Genomic DNA, 22,365 nt, shown 5'->3' with positions numbered 1-22,365 from the left:
CTTTTTTCACGAGTAATTGGACATTGAAATATGTGTATAGGGTAAATTAAGTGATTGAATGCTTACAGCAACCATAGCAAACATTAGACAAACACAAAACATATCTCAATATAAAGTGTATTTATCTTACGGCTGATAATATTTTTAAAAAGAAAATTGTAACCTTCTATCCTTCAAACTTTTGATGTATCCTTCATTTTTCTTTTAAGATTTTCCAACATTTGACATTAAGACAATATGTAACTAGAGGTACTGATCGCAAAGCCCAATTCATTGAAAATGCATGATTTGCTATGGGCAACCCAAATAAATTTTCGGACCAAAAACAAAAAAGACGGTTAATAATAGCAATCATAAAGATGCTTAGAAGTTTTCATTACACATTAAATTAACAAAAATACCGAACTCCAAGGAAAACTCAAATCGGAAAGTCCCTTATCAAATGGCAAAATCAAAAGATCAAACACAGCAAAAGAATGGAAAACAACTGTCATATTCCTGACTTGGTACAGGCATTTCCGTATGTAAAAAATGGTTGATTAAACCTTGTTTTATAGCTAGCATTTAATTATGATTCGGGTTTGATGAGAAGCCGATACAAATGTTTTACCATTGTGTGCAGATATGACAAATTCCGTTTCCACGTCATCAAAAAGAAACCCCAACAAATCATTCAGATGAAGAAATGAAATAAGAGGTGCAAAAGTGCATTATATGTTAAGATTTTACGAAAATGAGAGAAATTTCTGTCAAGCAGTTCAGCAGGAGTTATGGATACAAATGTGGAATAAAAGGACTAACGAACAAAAGAGATCTTCCCACTCGCTTTATCATGCTCACTTTAGAAAGTTGGAGTATAATTAGAATATCTAATGATGGATGTTTAACATTAGTATTATAATAAAAGCCAAACTCACATGTCATATTCACTCCATAGTTTTCTATTCTGAATTCTAAAAATAAACTTAGTCTCAAATAGAGTTTGGCTCATGGAATCTTGTAGCGACTTTAATACTTCATTGAACTCCTTCCCTTTGATGTCGAGTTCTACCAGTTCAAAATCATGTGCACAATCCCAGTGGTAGAAATGCACTGGCTTGGCTGTTTTCATAGCAGCTGGGAACTGTATACTATCTGGACTACATAAGGAATGAAACGCAGAATTAAAAAAATATTCTAATTTATTCTTTTAAGAGGTTTTAACAATGAAAAACAATTCCTAGCCTTGATTGCTGCTGTCAGTGTGAAGTTTAATGTTTAAGAACTAAGTTAATGTTTTAGTAACAAAACAGAACAAAGATAGATCCAAATGTTTTTGCCAAATATTATTTCTTGATCATGGAAAAGATTTTGTCCATGAAAAGTAACATTGCTTGCAAGTTTGACAAAATTATTGAGTTCCTAAAAAAAAATTACCCCAACTGTGTGAACCTTTTTGCATAAAAACTAAGTCCACCTATCAGTATGAAAAAGGACAAAATTAAAAAAAAAATATTTACAAAAGTTTGCTGCAGAATTTATCTCTAAATTACAAACAAGAAACGCTCTAAGAATTATAAAGTTCTATGAAGGTCTGATGAAGTTATTGATATCTAAAATAATACTTGTAGTCTAGAGCTAGACTAAACACTTAAAACCCGAGACTGTATCTAAATGTAAACAGCAAAAAAAAACTTTGTCAAAATTCTGAAAAAAAATAGTTAGTAGTCTTCTTTACTTATTTAAGTAGATAAATATTACTTATTATTTTGCTTACAATTAATTATTATTACTAATTTCTACTTGCTAAGGGAATCACTTGAAATTACGAAACTAATATTTTTACTTAACTTTTAGTTCGCTAGCTGACATGCATATTCAGACCTTTCTTACCTTTGCAGCACTATTACTTAACTATATGGCTCAGATATATATTGAACAATTCACAGTTGTATTCAGTGTAAATAATTAATTGTAAGTCGCTGATGGATAAATGAATACATGTATATCAGGACATCGTAATGCGATAGGAATCTGATCCATACGTTGTACTAGACCAGCACACAGATCCGTTTTATTTTACGTGGATGTTCACAAGGCAACAACAGTCAACAGGATGGCATGTCGCCCTGCACGTGTATTGTAAACATCATTTTGATTTTGATCCGACCAGTCTTTGTTCTAAGCTACTCGCACAATGAACGGAGAAGCAGCAAATACCAGTTTCCAGTCTTTGGTTTTCACTGCTAAGGACCGAAACTTCGACCTCCCACACTCGTGGCGAGCAACTTACCACATAACCATTTCGGTGTTGTGAGTCTCTTATTATCATTTTTTTTTTTGCAATGCCAAATACAAAATTCCCATGGCAAGTGATCTATGGTTTAACAAGATCAGATTATAGTAGACTGATTGAAAAGTACACCAATGGAGGTTATGAAAATAGGTAGCTGTAGGCAATATACAAAATAAAAACCAATGACTTCATACATGTAAGTAATATTCACAAGCTTTGGATTGCTTGAAATTTCTTTGTTCTTTTTGGATATAACTATGAATTACCTAAACTAACTATTTTGAATAACGTGGAATAACACTTTAACCTACTGAAAATTAATACTTTGGATTTCTTGAAAGTACTTGGAGTATTATGTTATCATATAATTCACAAACTGTCATTCGTTAATTCATGTCATGGTTCTATTATAAACACACATTGGCTGTGTCGTACTAAAATATCACCTATTGGCCTTATATTACTAAATAGGATTGTAAATTACAGTTTTAAATAGCTAGTATTTGGTATTAAGATAAGATACTTTAGCCACTCAGAATGAAGCTTGTATTCTACTTTGGTAAGCTGTGTTAAAAAATGGCAAGAACTGAAAGTGATTTTAATTAAAAACGTTTGCAAGAACTGAAAGTGATTTTAATTAAAAACGTTTGCAATGGTAAAAAAATGAAAACAACACGTTATAAATGTCATGCGTCCGAAGCGCTTTTCTGGATTTACCTTCATCAGGAACGCTCAAAGCCGAATATTTGGAAGCCAAGGATGTATATAAACCAAAAGTGTTGAAGAGCTATAAACCAAAAAGGACCTAAAAAAATAGCCAAATCCATCTAAGGCCAACTTTGCCTGAGGGAGCTGAAACCTTAGTTAGCTGGACGAAAGACTTGCACGATTTTAATTTGACATGCATACCAAGAATGCAGAAATGCACAAAAAGAGCATAGGGATGTTATCATTTTTCTGGTCACTGTGTGTGTACTATTTGAAATGAATAAAACATGTAGCACCAAAGGGTGGCTTGGTAGGTTAGCTCATGTTGAACATAACATGAAAGAACTCAAGAAAGTATATATTGAATAATCAATCTTGAAATGTAAGTTACAGCTTCTGAATAATATTATATCATAATAAATCAATTGTAGCTTTTTCCTATTGGTCAATACATGTTTTCATATCCCATCAAAGAATATTGACTTCGGACAGCATCTTTAGTTAAAATACTTACACCACGTTAACAAAAACATGTATTGGCCGATATAAGAAGGCTATAATTATATATTATTGCTTTAAATCACTTGGTAATTTTTTTAATTACTTGCATTTACGTTGGTTATTACTTTGAGTTACTAACATTTACTTTGGTAATTATTTTAGATTGCTAATTATTTCTTATGAATATATACTTATAAGTAACATTCAATCATAATTTGCATTTACTATAAATTACCAAACAGGATTTCTTGAAAATACATAAAATATAACTTATAATTGCTCATATATATGAATTACAGGGATATTTTTTTCTAATATTAATTACTCAACATTACTGAAATGAATTACTTAAAATTTACAAGAAGTACTAGCACTAAGAAATAAATTACTACTTTTGCTAGTTATAATTAATAATTACTAACCATAGTCAATAATTTTTACTTGATTTTAGTAATTTTTGAAACTACTTTATCATAGTAATTCAAATTAATTTTTTTCTGAGAGTGTAATTGCATTTTAAAGTAAACTATGGATAAATTGAAATAAATATTGTCAACATTTTGCTGTGGATAATGTCTTTTGATCATGAAAGAGAAGTATATTCAAGTTTCATAAAATTCCATGAAAACTTGACAAATTTATGGATGGTTTTAAAAAAATGTATACCACAGACTTAACCTGAATTTTGACGAAACCCCGACGATATAATGAAGGAACACTATGTCTCACTCCAAGACTTATGTCTCAGGCACGAAAAAGTTACCTTAGATATTGCATCTTTTTAGTCTTATACTCATTTTAACAGTGGAAAAATATGCAGCATTTTCAATACCATATACAATGAAACCTGTCCAATACTTACTCTTTTAAGACCGACAAATTTGTTTGGATAACACATGTAAATACTTGAAAACATTCACTGTATGCTCTGATATAAGAGTTCATTAAAACACATTTCTATTGTATGCAGAATTGAGTTTGATCCCTGTACGCTAAAAAAAAATTCAAATAATTCAACTCTCAACTTACAATTTTTTCTCATTCACATCATCTTTCGAAACAAACAGTGGACGTCTGGTAATATTTTGTTTTCTATCTGTTTCGAGGTTAACCTGGATCATCTTCAGGAAATCTATCCTGTACATACAAAAGTAGTTCTCCCTGGTATACAAATAAGTCTTCTGTTTTGTCTGATACTTCCTCTCAAGGGTGAACAGAAAAACATCCTATGAAAACAAATAAATTCTATGAAAAAGAATAAAAAAAAAATATTTCAAAATGATGATATTTCTTAATTTTTTCGAAAAACAGCACCGCACTTTAGCAGGGGATGTACTGTCAGACAACAGAAATCAAGGGATGACAATATTTTTATACCCCAAGTCAACCATGACAGTAACCCTTATGCTGTCGCATTTTTTTACATTAATTTTTTTTTGTATAAATGTGATGATGATGATGATAAATCGGTGTTTAAAAAATCTAGTGGTCACGTTACATGCATAAATCAGGCCCAAAACATGTTTATCTGCTTACCCTGCCGAAGCACATGAGATCACCCCCAGTTTTTGATGGGTTTGTCTTGCTCAGTCTTTAGTTTTCTATGTTGTGTTTTGTGTACTGTTGTTTGTCTATTAGTCTTTTTCCTGTTTAGCCATGGCGTTATCAGTTTATTTTCGACTTATGAGTTTGAATGTACCTTTGGTATCTTTTGCATCTCTTTAATGTGATATGAAAATTAATCCTAGTTTGTACTAGTCCGACATGCTGAGCAGAATTTTTAACATGCTTGTTCACAAGGTTACAGTTCACAGGAATACCTTTCATCATAAAAGGATTCCAAGATGACCCGTCTTTGCTGTAACTTCTACATGTCACATGTGAAGTGGAGGAGCAGCGCATACTTATTTTCAAGTCTTTGTTTGACCCTGTCAAGGATCGAGCCAACGGCCTCGTGCACTCGGACGACAAAGCTACCATAACACCACTTCCGTGGTAAACACAAACTTGAAGTGTGACAAATATATAAGTTTGACACCCTAACATCAAGCTTTATGCAAACGAAAATCATTATGATTGCATTTTAAAATACATGTAACTTACTTTGTGTTCTCAATATCAACAATAATTTATCTCTACCATCTGTATACGAAATATATGTGTCAAAACTGGATTGTAATTATTAACATTGCAATGACTATGTGGAATTCAACATATATTACAATTTGATTGATTAAGGATGAAAAGCACAATTTTTTCAAATTAATAAGATACATATGTGTATAAAGCATCTAAAAATGTGAACCGTGCTTACCTTATTGTACAGATTCCATTTTTTACTGTCATCTTTCCAGTACCATCTCCACTGTGTGAGATAACTATCAACCATCATTTTCTTCTCAGTAAAGGATGGGGTACTCAGACGTCTGACATTACACCACCGGTCATGCTGGTTGTCATCAACGGCTGGTTGACCATCAACATCATAAATTATGGCCTGCATCTTTGAGAACCAAATATGATAACTGTATTTACTACCATTGTATTTCACCTAGAATTAATTTAAAATGTCTGTGACTTTTATATTATAGCAATAGTATATCATTACATTTTGTAAGTTTTTTTCACCTTTGAAATCCTGTATTCATAAACAGTATATTCAATCAACCTTCACATGAACAACGTTTTGACTCACGAGCCAGAAAATCAGTCTGTCATAAAATGTCTTATAAAATTTATGTGGCTTTTTCAGACATTTACACTGGCTTGTGCAATGGTGTTTTTGATTAATTATGAAACCCGCATGTAAGCATATATTATGTACTTTCAAATATATAATTACTTACATGTATATCTCATAGGCTATTTGTATTCGAACGTATGAGAGCTTATATACCATGCATTTGTTAAATTAATAATACTATTGAATTTGATATAAGTATTTCTCTTTTGTTCCAATTGTAAGAGATATGATGCCATTTGTTCCTACTACTATACCACACCACAACTTAGTATTGATTTACTGCAATGTTCACAAAAAACCTTCGTGTGGCAAGCTTTACACAACAACTTAATTTGAAAAATACAAAACTTTTTTCGGATAAATTTTTCAGAATTTGTCAAAAGATTAACATCAAAATAGAAAAATGTTGGAAACTTTACCTATACAAATGAACACTTTGAGATATTAATTTAACAATGCAGATTATTCTGAAAAAACTTTCATACACTGAGGACATAGTGAACTCGTGCCATCCTAGTACTATGTCTTGCCTCATTCTACATATTCAAAAAGAAAGAGATGTGATTGCCAATAAGAAAACCATCAGTCAGACTGGCAGAGGATGTAAACTACTATAGGTTAAAGTACTGTATTCATCAATGCGTCAAACCCATATCGTATAGAAAGCTATGAGAAACACTGGCATGGCAAAATGTGAAACAATTCAAACAAGAAATCCAAAGGCATAATTTACGTCAAAACCAATAACATAAAAACAAAGCATTGTAACCAACAACAACACTGAATCACAGGCTACCAACTTGGGACAAGAACATATCAAATGTGGCTTGGTTAAACATGTTTGGGATACCTCAATCATTCCCCTCACATGGGACAGTGGTCTAATAGCACAACGTTAGAACTGTAAAAATCAGTTGAAAAGGCATGACTCACCAGATCAGAACAAAGCACATAAACAAATCTTACAAAATGATTTTAGGAGCGCATTATACACATTGATACACCCTTCTTTTGTTTCTTGAAATTGTTTCAATAATATAATGGATTATTTAGAAGGTTTGTTCAACAGAAACCCGTAAATTGCCCCTGTAGAAAAAGTAGCATTGACATATATATATGTATATCCTAAGGCATATAAATATTGCCTAAAATATGCCTGCTAAAAGTACCATAGCTCTGAAATATCAGACACGCAAATTTGCAAAATAAAAAATGAAAATTTGCTTAAATCGTATATTTGAAAGTCCCATAACTCTGGAATCAAAAATCAGAAATTTTCAAAATCAAAAGATACCTTTATAACTTTAACAAATGAGTTCAAGCAAATACATTAAAACACTCAGGTTAGTGTACACCATGTAGATCATTAACTTGAATATGTCAGATAAAGTCCTATAACTCTTGAATAATAAACACAGAAAATATTCAAAATTAGTTACCTTTTATTAATCCTTTGTATAGGAAAAGTTTTAATTAAACCAATCTTATACTCTAGTCAGTGTGTTATGTGTAAAAAATTGCCTTTAATCTGGCATTTAAAATCATGTAACTTTAAAAACAAATCTCAAAATTTCATAATCAAAAAGGCGCTTTCTTGGACGTATGCTAATGTGGTGGTAAAATTTTATTGCGAATTGGTAAAGCAAAGGAAGGGGTATGATAAAAGCAATAATTTGAACCCTGAAATAACAAAATAGTAAACTTTTTCATGCCTTGTAAAATTCTGTAAATGTTATTGATAAATGACCAGATATATATAATCTGGACTTAAGTGCAGAAAGATCACTTGTGATGTCATAATAATATCATTGATATGTTGAAATCTACATATCTTATCTAAGAAAACCATTTCACGCATAAACTTTTATTCAAAATATATATGAGAAACAGCTTTACCCACAAAGATATTGTACACCCATTGATATCCTTGTAAAATATATTTTGTTGCAACATATTTTCATGGGTAAAGCTATTTGCCTATATTCCAAATATTAATAAGAAGATCTCAAACTAAGCCTGTTTTCGCTGTTTTGTAATAAATGTTAGAAATCTTTGACCTTAATGCCAATATGCAAGACAAAATTTTAAAGACAAATACTGGTGTTTGATAGACTTATGTCTTATAACATATGAATGTTTTTGGTTGATTAATAATAAGTTTTTATTGTCGAAACTGTCCCTTTTCATATTTTCCTATTAATACTATGACGAAACCATCTGCCTCACCAAAACATATTGAAAATATGTGTATGTTAATATAATATCTCAATGGTTAAAACATTTAAGTTCCTAAATAATTTAATTGTCTATTATTTATGACAAATGACCATTAAGTGACCAGAAAATATCACCATATTAATTCATCACTAAAATAACATAACTTTGAAAGGATCTAACAAATATAGTATTGTTTGAAAATGTTTAGGCTTAATTAGAATTCTTAATTCTACCTTCTTCCAATAGAATAAAATAACAAAGTAACTATGGAAACCAGTATAAACTTACTTCAGTTGATTCAATATCAAGTAGATTGCAGTAACCTTTCTCAATTTTCTCATTTTCTGCCAAAGTCAGAGAAAACCATTTGCCAAACATTTTTATTTGCCACAAGTAGGGAATAGCGCTAGGCAGATGCAGGTTTTTACATGATGCAGCTTGACATTTTTCCTTAGACACAAAAATGCAGATTTTGGAATTTTCTGTTTCATCCTTTAACATAGAAGGGTCCTTTTCCTGATAATCTGGATCAGATGGACTCAGTTTTGAAGGTTTTGGCGGAGGCTTTGGCTTTACAACATTACCAGAACTGGTTCCCTGTTTCTCCTGTTTGTACTTTTCCATCAATAACCTCTCTTTTTCTTTAATGTCAACATATTGTTGTTGTGGTTCAGACATTTAAGGAAGACCTTGGTCGTCTTTTCCAACATTTCCAGAAATGATATCTTTTGATGATTTGAATCTGTCTCTGCGTCCAGGTTTCATCTTTCTTCTTTCCCTAACATCTTCTATACTAAGATTTTCAACAGAGGTTATCGACTTATTGAATATTTTGGCTGGACCAGATGCAGTACTTGGAACAATTTCACTACTGACATTTACATCACTGTTATAACGAACACTAGCATCGTCATCATAATCTTCATCTTGCCTGATGTTAGAATCATCGGAATAATCATCATTTACTTTTTTCTGTCTGGGTGGTACATATATAGACCTCAATACGTGTGCCTCTGGCCATTCATTCATATGCCATGATCCTAGAACCCAATTATTATGAACCTGAGTGATAGAGTGAGTTTTCTCGAACTTGCATGGGTCTTTGCAATTTCCAAATATGTTCTTCTCACATAAATGTAAATGTGGGCATCTTTTTTCTCCATTTTCCACCTTACAACCATTGTTGTATATATAATCTGCACAAACTGACGGAGAATTACAATTAAGGACAATTTTGATGTCAGTATCACTGAAATCGTTGATTCCAAGTTTATCCTTTAAATGCCGATTGTGTGGATTTGTAAAAGTATGAGACAGTGGACAATTACTTTCGTTACAGTTGCCTCTTATGAAGCGACGACAGATGTGGAAAGAATTACATTGATCATTCTGACATTGACCTGGATTTTGCTTGTAATTCCATTTGCCACAGATTCTGGCATCTAGACAAAATGGTTGAAGATAAACAATATCGTTTCCGTCCCAGAAGACACGAAATTTCCGACTATGCTTTCTAAACCACTGACAGATATTAGACCCCTTAGGAAAAAGATGACATTGCTTTAAAATTCTTCGAAAGGACATCCCCCACTAAAAGATTTGATCAGGAATTTGAAAACATCATTTTCATCTACACCTGGTATGTCTTCATCGTCCTGTTCATATTTCCTCCCATGTTGCTGTTTACCACCTCTTCCAGGACATTTATCTCTATCTTTTCCCATTCCTCTATGATTTCCTTAATTGTCCAAATCTTCATTTTCGTTTACTTTAGTTCTATTTCCATTATATTCATGTCCTCCTCTTTCTCTTTTTTGTTCACGACCTCTTCCTCTATGTCCTTGATAACCACGATTAGTTTGGTAGCTGTCATCAGTTAGATGTGACTCATCTTCATCCTTTTGCCTGTATTTGCCACCTCTTCCTCTGTTATTACCTCCTCTTCCTCTCTTGTGCCTTCTAGAATCTTGGTTACCTATATCAAAAAAATTATTCAATGTAAACATGATAAAGGAATCTTTTAATTGTATTTCTTATGAAATAAACATATTTTGCCACTATGTTTGCCATCCAGTCTGTAGGAAATTATGAATCATTTTATATAATACACCAATAAAAAAGTTTAAAAAACGGACTTACTGTTGAAGTTTCAGACTAGATGAGATTTGAAAATCAACAAAAACCATACCAGTCTGCAAAACTTCGATGCATTATTTAAAAGTGTTTGTTTCAAATTAGTATGTATTAACAGATAATAACTTTTAATTTTGTGGATTTCGTAAATATGAATTAAATTTCAGTGTAGAAAAGTTAAAATCGACTTAACATATGTATGACGGGCGGGCTAATATTCGAATTAATGAAATATCAATATAACATTGTTCTTTTTATCAGCAATTCTGTCTTCACAATATATTTTTTGTTTTGAAATATAAAATGAAATGAGATAGTAAGTGAATTTATTTTCACGCGTAGAAAAAGTTGTCATAGTTGTTCGGTTGTATGAATGAAGTCGCGTGCATTTCTTTGATAAATTGAATTGGATGGACATAAATGCGTGACATTGCTGACTGTAAGGTGACGTCATTGCCTAATATTTTCGAGTATTTGGTCCAGTCCAAGATATAAAAAAAAATATTTGGGAGTAAGTTCAAAGGGAAAATATACAAATTGCCGTTAAAGGGGTGATGTCAGGTGCCGTGAGTAAGGGTAAGCAGATTCTGCTCTACAAGTGACACCCGTCATATGCAGTATATATGCGCATAGTAAGTACAAATTAAATGATGTCACATTCCAGGAAAAGAGGACTGGACTATGGTTATGACAATTAAAGCATATGCTAGGTCATCTGTGACACAGATATTCCATATTTGTGATGATGTCCTATACTTTCGAAAGGATGACTTTAACTTAACCATTTGGAACCCTAATGGTTCACTAGTTCCCCTGTGAACGACCACCTTCTATGATATTGATAAATCTAGCAACTAACAAGGTCCTTACAAGTTCAATACAAAAAAAACGTAAGACCAAAAAAATGTATAAAAGAGACAACAAGTGTAATAGTTTTATTAAGAATAGGCACATTCGTTGGAAAAGCTCAACTATTTTTTCAAGAATTTATTCAATTCAGTATTTTTAGTTCAATTAATGAAGAATCCTTAGCGCTGCTAAATGACGCTGCTAAATGATTATGATAAGGTGGTAAATTTGCCATTGAAATTAATATTTCAAAATGAAAACTAGAATATGGTGATCTAGTCATTTTAGTTGTAACACTTACAAACAAACTCTTGGTTACATCTTCTGACATCAGACTCGGACTTCTCTTGAACTGAATTTTAATGTGCGTATTGTTATGCGTTTACTTTTCTACATTGGCTAGAGGTATAGGGGAGGGTTGAGATCTCATAAACATGTTTAACCCCGCCGCATTTTTGCGCCTGTCCCAAGTCAGGAGCCTCTAGCCTTTGTTAGTCTTGTATTATTTTTAATTTTAGTTTCTTGTGTACAATTTGGAGTTTAGTATGGCGTTCATTATCACTGAACTAGTATATATATTTGTTTAGGGGCCAGCTGAAGGACGCCTCCGGGTGCGGGAATTTCTCGCTGCATTGAAGACCTGTTGGTGACCTTCTGCTGTTGTCTGTTCTATGGTCGGGTTGTTGTCTCTTTGACACATTCCCCATTTCCATTCTCAATTTTATCTTTATCAGTAAATGTAAAAACCAAAATTCAGGTAGATGTGACCTGTATTTTATGATTCAAAACCATCAAAATTGAAGTTCACCTGTATTTTACCATCCATACCATTGTGTTCAAATGTCAAGTGGTACTTTATTTATCAACTGGAAACCTTTAAAATCTTAAGAAAGGGGAATAGCTAAAAAAAGGTAAATGTCAAAACCATCAATATCAAACTGGTCTTTTATGGTCCATGACAATTTTTTTCAGTTGCAAACAATGTTATCAAGCGGTATTATCATTATCATCGGTACCCTTTTGATGAAAACTTTAATGAAAATAAGGGGAACAACTCTTGAACAGTTAATATCAAAACCCGCAAAAGCTAGATTGAACTATACATATATATATATATATATTCCATGTTATTGTGATAAAATCTCAAACCGACATAAGAACTGATAGAAAAAAAAAAGAAATACGCATCATTAAATATCTCCCTACTTCAAGGTTTGGGTATTATACATAAACAGGTTTACTCTTCTAAGATATGAACAGATAATCATCAGCCACCATAGTATTAGATGGCCCTTATTTCCTTCTGGTGACCCAATTTCTTAACACACACAAAATAATCCCAAATTTCAGCAACGTTACTTTTGATATCCTGATTATTGTAGGTCTATCTTAAGATTCGCGACCTGATCCCCTATTTATCTCTTAAAACCGGACCCGTGTTGAAGACCGCTCTTTGACCTATAATGGTTAACTTATATAAATTTTGACTTGGATGGAGAGTTGTTTCATTGGCACTCATACCACATCTTCTTATATCTATCCACAGTAATAACTCTCTCCTCACTTGTTTGTCAAAGTTTGGCATACTTTTATTCACTGTAGTTGTTTCTGATGATCAGGTGTGATAAGATGAAATGCAGATTTTGTATTTGTTGGTGAATAAATAAAACTATTACTACTATCAGTTGTATATACGAACTGTAGCATGTTGTTATCTATCGATCTATACTTCTAATATTTAGTCCCTGATTTAATATAGATCTGGTATCTAAATATTTATTTAGTATGTTTTTAAATTTATTATAGAGGGATGGTTGTTGGTAAAAGTAAAGTGTTACTGTCTTTTTCTGTGCCATCTAATGATGAACTGTTTGACTTGTTTTTGAAAATCAAAATAATATTACTTAATTGCAATTGGTCAGGAAGTATTTACGTGGTCATTCCTGCATCAGGCATAGTAATCAAGCATAACCTCTCTAACATTTTTAGTAAATTTCTATTGTTTTGAAAGACAGAAATAGGTCCAAAACAAATGTTGTGTAATATCATAACTCCAAAAAACTTTGTAGATTCATATGTTTTTGATTCTTTATCTTAATAGGGTAAATAGCGGCAACACTATTAGTAACAACAAACTAATCTCCCCTGAGGCCCTCACATACAAACTAAAGTATATCTAAAAGAGACATTTACACATACTTAATTTATATAATCATATAGTTCAATGCATCATTATAAAAGATAAAACAATTAGTTTTTCTAATTGATATTTTAGTCTTAGAAACATGAACTTTTTATCATTTGCCATTGGCTTGAACAAGCTAGCTTGCAGTAACTGTGAGTCCTCTCAGATTTGTAACAATGTCTTTTATGTTTTTTTTTAGTTTTATTTGTTTTTGTGCTTTGAATCGATCTAATGAGTTTCAACTTATCTTAATAGTTTATTCTTATGTTGTGCTGTTACGCCATAGTCTCGGGTAAGGGAGAGATGGCGCGCCCAAAAACATGATCAAATCCGCAATTCAGTGGTTGTCGTTTATTGCTATACATCATAATAGTTTGTTCGATTATTGTTTTGTACATAGATCAGGTCGTTCGTAATATCGCTTGAATTGTTTTATTTTTGTCATTTCGGGGCCTCTTATAGCTGACTATGCGTTATGGGTTTTGGTCTTTGTTAATGACCGTACGGTATACTTTAGTATATCTCTGAAAGAGAGTTGTCTCATTGGCAAAAATACCTTATCTTCTTATTTTTATAAGGAGGTAAATGTAGTAAAATTGAAAAAACAAAAACACATATGATAAAAACATCAAAATAATACTTTGAGAAAACAGTAAATTATAAGGAACTTTCGCATTTGTGATGGTCATGATGGCAGTTGATTTCATAGAACTGATCCATAACAAACAAAAGATTTCTTAAACAGCCTAGCTTTTGGTTTGGGAACTACCGGATTACATTGAGTAACACCTCTCAAAGAGTATGGCTTATTATCTGATATCAGTTTAAACTTTTCAACTAGGTGTAATAATGCTTTCATTTTCACATATTTATAGAGAAATCATATGTGTGGTGCTAAATTCCATTTCAAACGGTCATCCGCCAAATGTTTTTTTTTTGGTACAGAAGATCAGTATCTAAAATGAATCTTGCTGCCCGTTTTTGAAGTTTAAATAGTCTGGTTATCCTTTCATGTTTATACCCTCATTGTACTATGAGTAGCACTTAAATCTGAAATTAACTGTATTTTAGAAAGAAAGTATATTCTGGATATAATATAAGAATCTATTTGATTTCTTCAGTGTGTGTCATCAATTTTAGCCCCTCCTCATTTTATACATGAAGATTTTTCTTACAATCTGAGTTTATCTGTAAGTTTGGTTGATAAGTCTGAATCAATAACTTCTGCTTTGTCCCAGTAACCAAACATTATGTTTTATTTGTATTGATGAACATGCTATTCATTTTGGATCACTATTTAACTCTGAATAAATCTTCTTTAACATCATTATGTATATTTTCTTTCCATAAGGGAATGTTGTTCATAAATACATAAATAACACAAATAATATATGACCAAGTATATAAGTTTGGTGGACACCGAAAGTCTAAAAATTGATGTCCAGGGTAAACCTTACAAATGTTTACCTGTTGTGATTTGTTATTCTGGAATGACTTGAGATACCTAACACTAGGCTTATTAAATCCATAGCTTTCAAGTTTTAAACAAAGAATGTCTTAATCTATCAGATAAAAAAAAAAAAAATTTGAAGTCTTATAATATTGCAAGGTTTAAATTCTTGGTAACCATTTATCAATGATATTAAATAGGCAGTTTGACAATGTGGCCTAAACCAGATTCCGTAGGATGTAAAAAAAAATTACGAAAGTATTTGCACAAGTTATGAGAAACATATCTTTCTATTTGTTTTAATTAAGTTGAAAGAACAGATATAGTTTTGTAATTTGTTTTTACCATCCTTGTAAACTGGTGTTACCTTGGCATTCTTTAGAAAAGAAGGATGTGTACGAGTATCTATAATTCTGTTGAACATATATGTGAGAGAAGATGCAATAGAAGGGTACTCCATTTTAGGATAGTTGGTCAATGTTATCCTTACCTGATGTTTTATCAAGATATTTTAACTCATCAAATAGCTCATTCGTGGTCACTGATTGTAAGGTAAATTTTTCATGTTTATCAAATTGATTTTTTTTCAAATTTACCAAGATTCCTGAAATCTGCTCTGTATAACATCACGGCTGCTCAGTTTTTTCAGCACATAAAGTCATAAAAATTATCTGCTATTGAAAACAAAACAAGTCAACTTGATATTCATATATCATTGTATATTCTGCCATCAAAGCTGTCCAGTTGCTACTCCCATAATTGTTTTATGAGGACCAGCTTAAAAATGTTAAATACATTGAAATAATGATGACAGGATTTATTTTGGTAAAGGAAACAAATCCCAATTCTAGTTTGTTGCAATATTAATTTCCTAATCTGATTGATGAGTGCCCCATTTGAATAAAATCATTAATTTGTCAAATTGGTAATACTGTAGGACTCAAATAAATCAGTTATTAAAGGTATGATTTATGAAAATTGCAATCACAAATATGGACACTACTTCAACTAGCTGCATGCCTATATCAATCCAAGATTGCTTTGATATCTGACGACATATTTAGGTCTGACTTGGGCCGTCGACAGACGTCAGAGCAATCTTGTACTTTGCTCAACCTGAATTTTGGGTATAAAAACATAATCCAATAGGTAAACATGAAATATATTTTAAATTTATAGATATATCTACCTTGGGGCAGATATGGTGGGTTGTATGGTGGCATCACTACTGGAGGATAAGGTGCTGGTCCGTGACCTGAAGGTGATCCAGAGGGAACAGGAAAAGGTACCATGACATCTGTAAAAAAATAACATAGAAATCCATATATATGTAAACATTGAAGTATTCATTGATGGACAATATGTTTAACTTGTTTCACCCCTCCACATTCTGTATGTGCCAATTTAGGAGCCTGCAATTCAGTGGTTGTCGTTTGTTGCTGTTTATCATATTTGGTTTTCTTTCATTATCTTGTACATAAATTATGCCGTTAGTTTCTCGTTTCAATTGTTTTACATTTGTCATTTCGGGGCCTTTTATAGCTGACTTTGCGGTATGGGTTTTACTCATTGTTGAAGGCCGCACGGTGACCTATAGTTGTTACTTTCTGTGTCATTTGGTCTCTGGTGGAAAATGTCTCATTGTCAATCATACCACACCTTCTTATTTAAAGTTTAAATAACATGTATACTGGTTAATATACTCTTAACTTGTGATATTTTTAACCAGTTAAGTCCACCGAAGAGAAACATTAAAATAAGTTAATTCAATATGTCAAAGTGGTTAAGAGAATAGTATTAGATGCTCCATGGAGCATAAAATTGAGATTGAAAATTGGGAATGGTTCAAAGAGGCAACAACCCGACCGAAGAGAAGAAACCAGCCCAAGGCCACCAATGGGTCTTCAACACAGCGGGAAAATCTCGCACCCGGAGGCGGGCTTCAGCTGGTTCCTAACCAAAAATGTGTACTAGTTGTGTGAAAATGGACGTCACACTAAACTCCGAAACATATAGATGAACTAAAATTAAAAAAAACATACAAGACTTACATAGGCCATAGGCTCCTGATTTGGGACAGGCGCAAAAATGCCTCGGGGTTAATAGAAATAAGAAGATGTGGTATGAGTGCCAATGAGACAACACACCATCCAAGTCACAATTTGTAAAAGTAAACCATTATAGGTCAAAGTACGACTTTCAACACGGAGCCTTGGCTCACACCGAACAGCAAGCTATCAAGGGCCCCAAAAATGACTACTGTAAAACCATGCAAACAGGAAAACCAACGGTCTAATCTATATAAAAACGAGAAACGAGAAACACTAATGATTCACATCAACAAATGACAACCACTGAACAACAGGTTCCTGACTTAGGACAGGTGCAAACAAATACAGCGGGTTTAAACAATTAAGCAGGTGCCAACCTTTACCCTTACCTGAAACAATAGTGTAACATCACAACATAAAAAGACACACTATAAAATATCAATTGAAAAGGCTTACCTCAATCAAAAGACATATGAACAAAAACAAGTAAACATACACTGAACGAATAAAATTGATCTATGACACAATGTTAATACAAAATAATAAAAAAAATGGGGGGAGGGATGTAAAACAATATCAGAAAGACAACCATAACCTTGGACAAAATGCTGCCAAATAAAAAATCGTACACAGGTAAATAAAAATAATTTTGTTGTAAGACATACATGGAGTAGGGAAATTATTTTTTATAAAATAAATTAATTTGGTGTTCATAGTACGAGAACAGAAGTGAAAATTTATCGCCATACCAAACACTTATCAAATGCGGTATATATTAAAAATAGTGAGACGAAATATAACACTAATTAAGTAAACATTAAATAACAAAAATGCGTTACAAATTGTATCAACAGGTCAAACATGTTTTGTGAGATCTTAACCCTATACCTCTAGCCAATGTAGAATAAACAAACACACAGCAATACGCACAGTAAAACTCAATTTAAAAGAAGTCGTAGTCCAATGTCAGAAAAGGTAACAGAAGAAACTAAGCAAATTTACAATGATACATAGATTAACAAAGGACTACTGGCAGTTACTGACATGCCAGCTCCAGACCTCAATTAAACTGATTGAAATATTATGTCTTCATCATATGAATATCAGGCACAATCCCTCCCGTTAAGGTTTTAGTATCATACCATCATAAAATATATGAAAAGAACATAACCCGGGTCATGCCAACAACTGGTTTTAGAATAAATATGTTATTTCCGATGCAAAGACCCTATAAGTGAATCAATATTAAAGCCAAAATATGCAATCTTTAATGACCTGACAACAGTATCGTAACTATATCCCTTCTTAATAAGTCTGTTTAAAGGTTTTGTTAGCTTTTGAGGTGAATACTGACATTTTTGTGCTTTGTAAAGAATATTACCATAAAAGATTGGATGTGAAATACCCGAACGTATAAGATGTCTGCATGTTGAGTTATATTTACGAATGATGTCTTTATACCGATGATAAAATTTAGTAAATGTTTTGACTAGTTTATGATATCGAAAACCCTGGTGTAATAACTTTTCAGTAATACATAAATTTCTCTCGCTAAAATCTAATACGTTGTTACATACACGAGCGAATCGTACAAGTTGAGATATATAAACACCATAAGATGGTGACAAGGGAACGTCACCATCTAAGAATGGATAATTAACGATAGGAAACGAAAAATCATCTCTTTTATCATAAATTCTTGTATTAAGCTTCCCGTTAATGATATAGATATCAAGATCGAGGAAAGGACAGTGGTCATTGTTAGTATTAGTTTTATCTAAAGTAAGTTCAACAGGATGAATATTTTTAGTATACATACTGAAGTCGTCATTATTGAGAGCCAATATATCATCCAAATATCTAAAAGTATTGTTAAATTTTTGTATCAGATGTTGTTTCGAAGGGTCTTTGCTGATTTTAGTCATAAATTGTAACTCATAACAATACAAAAACAGGTCCGCAGTAAGTGGTGCACAGTTAGTCCCCATTGGAATTCCGATAACTTGACGATATACGGAAACTCCAAAGCGAACAAAAATGTTATCAAGTAAAAATTCAAGGGTAGATATAATATCAAAGCATGTCCCATTGACATAGTTCTTTTGTTTGTTGCTACTAAAAAATGTCCTAAAAGAGTTTGAACATATGTATTCGCATTCCGACTTTTTAAATGCCCATTTAATTAGGTGTGTAAATTTTAGCTTAATAAGAATATGAGGCAAAGTGGTATATAGGGTGAAAAAATCAAAACTTTGAACAGATTCAAAATCACCAATATATGCATGCAATTTATCAAGTACTTCCAACGAGTTTTTGACACTCCAAAAGTAGTTAATTCCACTATTTTTAAAGGCCTTTTTTGAACAATTTATTATCAGGTTTTTGATTGTACCAAGTGTACTAGTAAGTAGAATAGACAATTTAGTAGTGGAACAATGACTTGAAGACGAAATAAATCTATATTTGTAAGGTGATTTGTGTAACTTCGGAAGCCAGTACATAGTTGGGACTTTCGTTGTATTTGGTTCTGCTTGTAAAGAAGTAGCTAATAGTTTATGTTTGTTACAAATATCGTTTTCTGAAAATGAAGTCAGTTGGAATGTTAGTGAATTTGTGATTTCCTTTTGCAGAACCTCAATGTAAAATTTACGTCAAACTATAATGATATTATTAGCAGCTTTATCAGCCGAGACAAAAACAAATTCCTTGGCTAGTTCTTTTAGTTTATGTTTGATACGAGAAATAGGATTTTTATGGTTGTTGTTAAGATGCAATTATATGGAATAATCTAATTTGCACAATTACCATTTTTCACCTACTACAATAACAAAAGCTGTAGAGGCTATAAAGAGCCTGTGTCGCTCACCTAGGTCTATGTGCATCCTAAACAATTGGACTCTTCAAAATTGAAGACAGAATATAATTCCAATGTCTTTTTTTGAACTTGTATTGTTGATATTTTTTTCGGTTTACAGTTTCTTTTGATCTTCCTTGGTTTCTGCCCAACACAAAAAGGCTTAACATTTTCAATTAATGACAATAATTCCTATACAAAGACAATTTCCAATGTCATCTATGCTAAAATATTTAAACATATATTAAACTATTTGCTGATGACTTTTATTCTTTTAAGTATCTATCTATCTATTATAATGTTCAAGATAATTGCACAAAAAAAAATGATAGTAAAATTCATCGTTTAAGAACAAGAACTCCTATAAGAAGTCGTATGGCAGTTTGAATTTTTATAGACAGTAGGTAGATGCCATCATTCAAAACATATTTAAGTTGTCAGGTTTTATCTTATAATAGCGGTATTTAAGATTTGAGGCAAAATTGCAATGCGTACTTGATTTGGCATTTTACATGTTTTAACTTTTTTAATTCGAGCATCAATTATGAGTCATTTGTAGACGAAACGCGGGTGTGGCGTACACAATTATAAGCCCGGTATATTTGATAAGTTTTGTTTGCCCCATGTTGTATTTTAGGCATTTCAGCTATGTTGAATGGCAGAAGGCGTCATCGGGACACATTTTTTAAAAAGCAAATACACCAATAAAGGTCAATAACGGACGACGATGGACAACGACGACGACGATAGACGACGGCGCCACGTGATGGCAAAAGCTCATACTGGCTCTGTGGGCCTAGTGAGCTAATAACATATATAAAAGCATTTTATGCACGGATTCCAACACTAGTTGTGAAATCGTTTATATAAACAAATCTTAAATTTGAGGTTATAATTATAATAACAATCGCTAGCAGTCAAATTATACTTCAACAGATGCTCATTTCGACATTAGCTTTCTTTTGTGACCATTGTGATCAATCTTTTCCAGATCCTGAACATCAACAGTAGCTCCTGTGTTTTATATCACTTTTCTTATTAATGGTCATTCATGGAATGTGGTAATGATAGCAGATATTTTATAGTATCTGTTAAACAGAGGCGAAAGAGAAATTCAAACTCATATCAATTGCCAACACTATTGCAAAAAAAAAAGAAGAAAAGATCGAAAGACAAACAACATTATGCAAAACATAATATAGAAAACTAAAGATTAATCAACACGGATCCTACCAAAAACCGGGGTTGATCTCAGGTGTTCAACATAGTCACCAAACTTTGAACTATTTGGTGAGAGGACACAATCTTTATAGCGGAAAGTAAAGTCAAAGGATAATGCGAAGTTTTTTTATAATGTTAAAGGATAATGCTAAAGGATATGTTAAGTTTATCCACAAATTTTCTATGCTCGAGAGACAATTTAGAGCTTTACATACCGTATGATAACTGGCTCTTGATGAAGGCCGTGTATTGACCTAGATATGTATTTTTTGGGGTTATTTTTTAATGTGCTATCTCATTAACTTTTACCTAACATCTGCTTTTATTCTTCTTTTTTTTACTTAAAACATGCAGTTTATCTTTTTTCTCACCTAATCTCGCCGCCTATTTATTTTGCAAATCCGATGTTTAGCATATTTTACTTTCAACCCTAAATGTATTTACCATTTAAAATACATATTAAGTACTTTATCATTAAAAACACCACTTGAATGTCATACCTTTTGCGTGTCCTGTTCTTGACTGTGGTCGTGCTGAATGGCATTCTGAACAATGTTCATTCTCCGAACTGTTATACTCATGACAATTCAAGCATACCCACATTTTATTCCCTTTTTATGAGTGCTAAAACAAAGCAAACTATAAAAAAAGTATCGTAGTTATTGTCATGTGATCTCGTCTTGCATGTTCATTTTATTTTGTTTGTTTCATTGATTATCACTTCGTTAACCCATTTCTCTGACGTCAGTCTATTGTTCTGACTGTAGATTATTTTTCAAGAATCCACTGACCACAGTATTAACTTAAGAGAACGAACTTATATTATAACTTTAAACTTTTAACTTACGATCTTTTATCCTCTCAAAAACGAGTGGCAGGTGTAGGATTCGAACCCGCGCGTATTTTCTTCGTAATTAATAGAGTTTTCAGTCTATGCATGATACCACTAGACCACGATGGCTGACATCAATCATTATATGAATAGTACTCTTAAAGCGCTTACTTGTCAATACATGTCATTTAACTGTATTTCTGTCTCATTGATAATTCGCTTTTGTAATCTAATGCAATATATATCTCTTGGTTTGTTCATGTTTATTGAATTTGTTTTATTTTTGGGTGTTATTATCTTTTTAAAGAAATGGGTTATAACTACTTCTTTGACAGGAAAAACAGAA

At 32.3% G+C, this 22,365-nt stretch overlaps 1 protein-coding gene across 1 annotated transcript in view; it reads right to left on the bottom strand.

Moving 5' to 3' along the window:
• LOC127720283 (protein mono-ADP-ribosyltransferase PARP11-like) overlaps positions 1-21,891 on the bottom strand; it is a 28,302-nt gene extending 6,411 nt beyond the window's left edge. Inside the window, exons 1-6 of the mRNA XM_052226795.1 lie at positions 21,688-21,891; positions 16,251-16,358; positions 8,733-10,419; positions 5,799-6,035; positions 4,514-4,710; positions 918-1,139 (exon numbers count right to left, since the gene is read on the bottom strand). Of these exons, the coding sequence (XP_052082755.1) occupies positions 918-1,139; positions 4,514-4,710; positions 5,799-6,035; positions 8,733-9,122 (1,046 nt within the window). The 5' untranslated portion in view covers positions 9,123-10,419; positions 16,251-16,358; positions 21,688-21,891. The remainder of the gene's footprint in view (positions 1-917; positions 1,140-4,513; positions 4,711-5,798; positions 6,036-8,732; positions 10,420-16,250; positions 16,359-21,687) is intronic.
• Between the last annotated feature and the right edge of the window lie 474 nt (positions 21,892-22,365).

Source organism: Mytilus californianus, unplaced genomic scaffold, assembly GCF_021869535.1.
Source record: "Mytilus californianus isolate M0D057914Y unplaced genomic scaffold, xbMytCali1.0.p SCAF_11, whole genome shotgun sequence".
In the NCBI taxonomy this organism is placed as follows: Eukaryota; Metazoa; Mollusca; class Bivalvia; order Mytilida; family Mytilidae; genus Mytilus; species Mytilus californianus.
Note: the sequence above shows the minus strand (reverse complement) of the source record. Positions and strands in the feature narration are given on the sequence as shown.